The sequence below is a fragment of the Chanodichthys erythropterus genome, chromosome 3 (assembly GCF_024489055.1).
Source record: "Chanodichthys erythropterus isolate Z2021 chromosome 3, ASM2448905v1, whole genome shotgun sequence".
Taxonomy (NCBI): Eukaryota; Metazoa; Chordata; class Actinopteri; order Cypriniformes; family Xenocyprididae; genus Chanodichthys; species Chanodichthys erythropterus.
The window spans coordinates 48,544,167-48,552,429 of NC_090223.1; the positions used below are offsets into that span (position 1 = coordinate 48,544,167).

An 8,263-nucleotide genomic window follows, 5' to 3' on the forward strand; every position below is an offset into this window, starting at 1 on the left:
TTACGAGAAAATAAGTCATAATTACGAGAAATTTTCTCATTCTGACATACTAAGTCATTATTATGAGAAACTAAGTCATTATTATGAGAAACTTTCTCATTATTATGAGATACTAAGTCATTATTACGAGAAAGTTTCTCATTATTATGAGATACTAAGTCATAATTACGAGAAAGGAGTAACAACTGCAGATTACGAGTTACCTGTGGTGAGTCCGACATAATGAATCCACTAACACGACACAGTGAATGCCGGTGGTAAACACTCGTGTTCCAATACTCGTGCACGATTTTTGGGAGGCGTTCCCACGAAAGGAGGGGGGTTTTTCTTACGCATGCGCTCATTTCAAAAACTCAGTAACAGTCTTTGGTTTCTCAGTCGACGAAAAGATCCTCTTTAGCACCTTTAAAAAAACTCACTCTGGGGGGACAGTTAGAATATCTTAAACTCACGCTTGAAGGGGTTAATAATGTACATTAATCATGTTATGGTAGGATTTGTTTATTAAGGTTAAGTTGTACAGTCAGACACATAAGCATTAATTTAATAAGAGATAAGAGATATATATTTAATACATATTTAATCAAAATATAGTCCCTATGTGAATAAAATAAACAACTATTTGTTATGCTTAACCAATTTAAATAATTGCATCATTCAATACTATAGAATTAACAATAGACAATATAAAAATGGAATAAATAAATACATAACAACATTTTTATTATTGGTAAGTAAATATATTTAAGTGTTTTACTTAAATAAGAAATGTTTGTAGATATTATGTCATTTCCAGTTATTTAGGTGTGGTTTCACTGTTTGGATGGTGTTACTGCAAACAATGACAAATATTTTAGCCAAAATCTTCGTTCACAACAAATGACAATTTACAATTTGTTTAATTTATAATTACTAAGTTATGGATCTGTTAATTTAAGAAGTTAATAAAATATGGTTCACATCTCACAAGTTCCTCCAGAAGCTTATTTTTTGTGGTCTCAGTCACACTTTGTTGGCCTATGTTTATTATTGTCATAGCTGTGTATTCAATATGACCACTTAAGTTGTGATAGTGAGAGACTGAGTGCATCTGTTCACACTGATTTCAGTAGCAGATATCTTATTATAATGTCCATTGGTATAAATCTTAATATTTTTAAGTTATGATATACCACCACTGGCACGCCATTTTGTTTTGTTTTTACATTTTAACATACTGATCATTAGTAAACAAACACTTCTAATAACTTTCATATCATTTTTTTTTCTCAAAGTTATAATTGAATTTGGTAAATAAATCACAATAACTCCAAAAACATCCATTCTTATCCATCATGTACAACAAATACCTCTTTTCCACCAATCCTCAAGAACAAAGATTTCCTTTGAATTCTTATTGAATATAGATTTGTCTGTCCATTTATGTGAGCAGATGACAGGTTTGGTGACAGCACCACCTACTGGTCAGAAACAATAGCAGTTTATCCAACACTATCATCTACTGTAGATCATTTTAAATGTTCATGTAAACTGCTGCAGCTGCACAACACTTTGTTGAATGGTGTGTCTCTGTGACTGCTGGTGTAGATGTTGGTGCTGTGACACTGTGGGTCGAGCTCTAGATTATTAACACAAAGATTGTGGGTTTTGAACCTTTATTGTCTTTTATGTTTTTGCATTGTCCATTATGTTGGTCTTTTTGACCCTGTAATGTTTATTACATTGTCTATGAAATCAAAAAACATTAATAATTTACCAGTGAGAGAATGAGATCATCTGTTGAAAACATTTCACAACGCATGCTCCCAAATTCCCAATAATTTTATATTGACAGATTTTCCCAAACCAGCTCTGACTGTTCAGCCACAGAGTTCAGTGTTCACTGGAGACTCAGTTACTCTCAGATGTGAGGTGGATCTGTCACGGGATGAATGGGAGTTTCTCTGGAGTAAAAACTCAAACTCTGAATCTACTGGAGCTGCAACTGAAACACTCAATCGTGTGAAAGTCTCAAATGGAGGAGAGTTCAGGTGCAGAGCACGAAGAAGAGGATATTACACAGATTACAGTGAACCAGTAACAGTGACAATACATGGCAAGTGTTTTTACTCACATAATGATCAGCTCTGAGAACTGAAAATGATTAATTAGACACTGAATAAATAGCTATAGCGAACAACACTTCAGTATAAGGTCATATATAATTGCATTTGATTTAAATATATAATGCATTATGAATAATAAATTAGATAAGATATTTATGTGTATGTATGTATGTGTATAGGTGTGTGTATATGTATGTATATATATATATATATATATATATATAATATGATTAATTTGTATATGTATGTAGTGTATGTATGTATATGTGTGTGTGTGTGTGTGTGTATATATATATATATATGTATATATAATGTGTATATGCATGTATGTAGGTTTGTATATATATGTATAGGTGTGCATATACATTATACGATGAATGAATATGACTATAATATAATACTGGTCTCTGAAAGCATATTGTGATTTTAGCTCACTGTTTATCATGCTTATATTATAACGGTTATCAGGTTATTATAGTAGTTGGATTTGATAATAAGATAATGTTATAACCTCCAGTGTAGGCTTAAGTATGTAGTGTGGTATATTGTATATGATCAATATATTATCTAAATAATGTCTAGGTTTGATAATTGCTGCTGTTATGATTATCATCGTTATAATTATTATATCAATATATAACAATTTCTGATCAAGAGCATGAATTAAATCAATTTTTTAAGAAAGTGGTGACAGTGTTGATGGTAATAAATATAGAGATAATTACATGGAAAAACAACTATAAATATCTTAGTAATTAAAATTATTGCATACAACATAATTCTTAGATCAGGGCTGGCAAGTGGTGGCTCTGTTGCTTGGAGAGCGCCCCCTTCTCGCAGCTGACTCGCCAAAATCTTTTCAAGTCTCTTTTAATGCACAGCATAGACAAACAGGTAAAGGGTGGTCCTGTTGTTAGGGGTTTGCTTCTCTCTGACAGCAGTTTCACATGAACACCTGGCCTCCGTTAATGAACAACATACACAATCTAATTGAATTATTATTAACATCAACACCATTAAGCCATCATAAATATTTAAATATTTAATACATTGTCGTGAAATAGTAAGTTATAGTATATTATATATAATTGGAAGTATTTTTCACAATTCTTAATTAATATATTGATATATGATGATATACGATGGTAATATGAGTAATATTTATATTCACAAGTAAAAGTATAGAAAGAAGTATCTACATTGCATATGTGTGTAATGTATAATATTAAGATGTAATTTTTAGTGTATAATGTACGACATAGGCCAGATATTGTAACTATTCATTAGGATGATTAGGGGGTGGGGTTAAATAAGTTTGTCTTCTTCCCACTCCTTTTCGAGCTATATTATATATAAACTGTGAACATCTCTGAAATATATTATAGATACAATTATTTCAATTATTTTCTTTTGTTGTTGTTTTTTTTTTCCTTTACCCAATGTGGGTATAATGTATAATACTGTACAATATATTCATCTTTATGTGTACAATATTTTTATTTCTATGGCTCGAAATAAAGTAATGTAATGTAAACTTGATTTAGTGTTTTATAAGTAACTGTTCATTCAGTAAAAACAGCACATTTTATTATTTGTATTTATTATATTATTTATCACATTATTTTCATTGTTTATTGTTGTCATTATACAGAAAGACCAAAACCCAAAGTGTCCATTAAACCTGATCAACATGTATTCAGAGGAGACACAGTCACTCTCAGATGTGACATTGATGCTGAAGGAGTCACTAGCTGGAGGTACAGCTGGTATAAAGGAGGTTTAACCAGAGTTTTCAGTAAACTACAGGAACTCACATTCAGGTCTGTTTCTGAGTCTGACGCTGGTAAATACTCCTGTGATGGGACAGAGAGAGGAGGATCACGCAGATCACACCGCAGTGATGAAGTTACACTGACAGTATCAGGTGAGTTTGATCATCTCTTCATAAACACACACAAGTGTATCATGTTATTAATGAGTGATTTCTCAATTTCAGATCCCAGAGCAGTTTTAAGTGTTTCTCCTCAGAAGTGGTTGACTGACGGAGATCCAGTGACTCTGATCTGTGAGGTTAACGGCTCCTCTACAGGCTGGACATTCAGCTGGTTCACTCAAACTAAAGTCTCATCAGGTCAGTTATAATGTGCTTCATCTGAATTAACTGGTTTATTGAAGTAAAATATATAATTTAATACCCAATTGTAAGGGTGGAACTCCTACAGCGGTTCAGATTGTAAGGTTTGCCGAGCGACTAAAGAAACTTCATCAGTAAGATGTTAGAATACTGTACATTTCTTGTCTATTACCACCCACTGCAACTTATACCAACGACGGAAATAAGCGCAGTTATAATAGCAAAATATGTGTGAGAGCGTTGCTATAGTGTGACAATATTGTATTGCAATAGGGAGTACATTAATGTTACTAAATCAAAACTAGTTAGCACATCATTTGTAATTGAAAGGGTTTAATGACAATATCTGATTGGTTACACTTTAAATTACAAAATACATGCATGAGATGATAAAATCAAATACCATTAATCGTACACAGCATGTATGAAAAAGTTACCTGAGAGATAGTTAAAGAGAGAGTGAAAGAGGAAGAGAGAGAGAGAGAGAGAGAGAGGGCCCAAGAAAAGAAGAGCATAAAAAAGAGACCAGAGTAACAGTTACGATCTTCTTTTATCCCTTCCTTGACCATGTGACTTAAACCCAAATGTGAGACATTCAAACTGACCAATCAGAAGATTAAAACTTCCCCCACTGTACTAAAGGTGTGACCATTTGTAGACCCCCGATGTACACACATCTTGGCCTACAGGGCTGGATCACTATCAGCACCTTTGTGCCTTCCAAATGGCCCTTGTAACAAGAGAGAGGGGGTTGAAACAGTAAAGTGAATGTCTTTGTTCATTTTAAATATCTTTAGATATTTTCAATTCTTACCCACTCCATTACAGTCACTCCTCTGTAACAACATAAGAGCCATTGATCAAACCCTGATTAAAACCACCTGAACATATTGAGTTACACCAATGTAACAGAGTTTATTCAGGTTCAAGTTTTGATACAAATGTAATTTATAAGGGCCAGATCCAATATAAGTCCTTCTTTAAAGTGTTAACTTCACATTCTCTTATTTTACAGACGTCAGAGATCAATATGAGCTGCTCTCAGACAGCAGCAGAGGATCTGGAGGAAAATACACTGTCAGTTCTGCTGCTCTAAACCACACAAGAGTTTATGTGTGCAGAGCAGAGAGAGAAAAAACAGCCTATAAAACACCATACAGCAACACACAACTACTGTGGGTCACTGGTGAGTTCATGCAGAACTTAAACGATGGGTTTGTCTTTAATAAAGGAAATTAAATATGTTCTCAAACATTACTAAATTACTGCTGTAATTGTGTTGTCAGGTGTTTCTCCTCCAGTGTCTCTGATCATCAGTCCCAGCAGATCTCAACACTTCACATCTGTCTCTCTCTCTCTGAGCTGTGAGAACAAGAGTAACTCTGATGGATGGACAGTCAGAAGATACACAGACAGTCGGGGGCTGGAAGATTGTTCATCATCAGCGTTTGGATCACAAACAGGATCTACATGTAAAATCAGATCCACTCATCCATCAGACACTGGAGTGTACTGGTGTCAGTCTGAATCTGGAGAGAAATCTCATACTGTTAATATCACTGTACACTGTGAGTCTGTGTTTCTGAGTTTGTTCATTTCACTGACAGTTTACAATCAATGCATGAAGAAAGTTAACAAGAGCAGGAAGCACTAGATACAGTCGTGACTTTAACCAGTAAAAAAACAGCCAGACCATCATAGCAATACACTAAAACACTCAGAAACCAGTGGGCAGTGGAAAATATAAACATCTATTTTTATTTTGTCTTGTTTTTATTATGTTATCGTTTTGTTCATGTTGCATGTTTCATGTGTTTCTGTAGCTGGTGTGATTCTGGAGAGTCCTGTTCATCCTGTGAATGAAGGAGATACTCTGACTCTACACTGTTTAGATCCATATACAACCCCATCAATCCTCAGAGCTGATTTCTATAAAGACGGATCACTCATCCAGAATCAAACTACAGAGATGATCATCTCTACTGTCTCAAAGTCACATGAGGGTTTCTACTACTGCAAACACCCAGAGAGAGGAGAGTCACCCAAGAGCTGGATCTCAGTCAGAGGTGAGAGTCAATGAAACTGTGAGTGTTTTATGTCTTCATATGTCCTCGTTCAGATATAGTGCATGATAAAGTGCTTGTGTGTTTCTTTTTCAGGGTCTCATTCTCAGATCTCTGTCCTCAACATACTCAGTTCTGTACTGGCAGCTTGTCCATATCTGCTAGTGACAGTCGTGCTGATTTACAAATGCTGCAGAATGAGAGATAAAACACCTCATTACTACTATGTGATTTCACATTCAGGTTTGTTCTTTATAAAGCTGTTTCAAAAACAGTTTTGTGAAATTGATTTACAAATACAGAATTGAATGTGTCACTTGTGTGAATTATCCTGAATTATCCTCACTGACACATACATGTTTTTTTCAAATTTGGTTAAGTTCATATAGTTAAAAGATGATTGTAGTTCATAAAAGCAATAAATGCAGAGAAAAAACAAAACAAATATACCCATGAGTAAATGATTGTTATTGTGTGTGTTTAACAGTTACATCTGTTGAAGAGGAAGAAACTTCAATCTGATTAATTTGTTGTGACGGTCAGAAAACTTCAGCGTCTTCCTAGAATCTCTCAATCTCTCATTCACAAGCTCAGGCAGATCATTATTACTGGAGAGACGACTTCATTTAAATGCAGGAATGAATCCTCTTTATTACTGTTGTGTGTGTATGACATACAGGAGTCACTCCTGATTCACCACTAACCTTTTGTCATGTCACGGTTGTTAAAGTCAACATGAACCAACTTTCCCAACCCTCTTGACTTCCATTGATTCCATTCCCATTTGATTTATCCACCAGGAATTGATTTCATTGTAAAAGGTTACACTTTGGAATAGTTAAGAAAGGGTACATTTGTTTTTTTGCTGTTTTTGACCAATGCAATATTATTGGTAATATGGACCAGACCATCACTGAGCTTTAGCATGACAAGTACATCTTGAAATGAATGTTTTGCTTTATTTAAAATAAAGTGCCTCTCCTCAGCCTGAAAACACAGTGACTGTCCGTTTATAAAGTTTGGGAAGTCATTACTATTTATCAGCATATTTCAGTGGCTTTTCAGTATTTATTTAAGTGAAATTTTAATATGTTTATTTTGTTCTGCTTTATGTAATGCAATACAATCCTTTTCAATGTAATGAAATAATGTAATGAAATGTGTGATTTTGCATATTTCACATTATAACAACATAAACACTGTCGTTTGTAAGTATATTCCTTATTTTAGAGTAAAAGTCTCCTGACTTGTATTACTGCAATATTTTATATTTTAAATGTGAACATTTCATAAATAAAGAAAGAGAAGAAACTTTTTGAAAAATATTCTGCTGTTGATGCTTTGTATTTCAGACGACCCAATATTTGAAGAGATGACGCCAACTCTGAGTCAACATAACCACGGTTAACCACATTAAGCCGTTAGATATATGAAAAATGCAAAATGCCTCACATCTCTTGCAAAATGAAGCACTGCATTCAAAAATCACAAACACTTCTCAAAAGAAATCACTTTTCCATAATATTCTATTTCTAGATCTATCATAAACACAGTTTTTCAAAACCTAAAGCTCTTCTTTCATGAGCTCCTGTACATTTCTGTACAAGACTGAAAGTAACCAGAGAGATGTTGAAAAATTCACAGTAAACACAAAAGCAAGATTGAAACTATTCATTTTTTTTACTGTAAGCATTTGTGGTTATGAATACAGTATTACACAGTATGAAAGAATAGAAATACTTGTGTAGTTGGACAGAAACAATGATTGATTACCATCTGTCTAGGGACTAAAAAAAACAGCCTTCTGGCTGACTCTGGCATATTGACAGAAATATTTATTACTATAGTAATCATCACCCTAAAAGAGCGTAAAATTACATATTTAAATAACAATAAAACAATTAATACGTTTAGTAAAAAAGTACTATTAAGCTATGATGTACATTAGAAACACAACAAAC

At 33.7% G+C, this 8,263-nt stretch overlaps 1 protein-coding gene across 1 annotated transcript; it reads left to right on the forward strand.

The window, feature by feature from the left end:
* Positions 1-3,237: 3,237 nt before the first annotated feature.
* LOC137004717 (Fc receptor-like protein 5) lies at positions 3,238-7,604 on the forward strand. Its single transcript, XM_067365309.1, has 8 exons — positions 3,238-3,250; positions 3,676-4,029; positions 4,102-4,236; positions 5,255-5,425; positions 5,526-5,807; positions 6,063-6,305; positions 6,399-6,545; positions 6,790-7,604. The coding sequence occupies exons 1-8, from the start codon at positions 3,238-3,240 to the stop codon at positions 6,822-6,824; spliced, it is 1,380 nt and encodes a 459-aa protein (XP_067221410.1). The 3' UTR covers positions 6,825-7,604.
* The last annotated feature ends 659 nt before the right edge of the window (positions 7,605-8,263 follow it).

Excerpts from the sequence above, each read along its gene's own strand:
- LOC137004717 (XM_067365309.1), top strand. Across the intron at positions 5,426-5,525 it reads ACAACTACTGTGGGTCACTG|GTGTTTCTCCTCCAGTGTCT; the intron begins GTGAGTTCATGC and ends TTGTGTTGTCAG. Across the intron at positions 6,306-6,398 it reads GAGCTGGATCTCAGTCAGAG|GGTCTCATTCTCAGATCTCT; the intron begins GTGAGAGTCAAT and ends TTTCTTTTTCAG.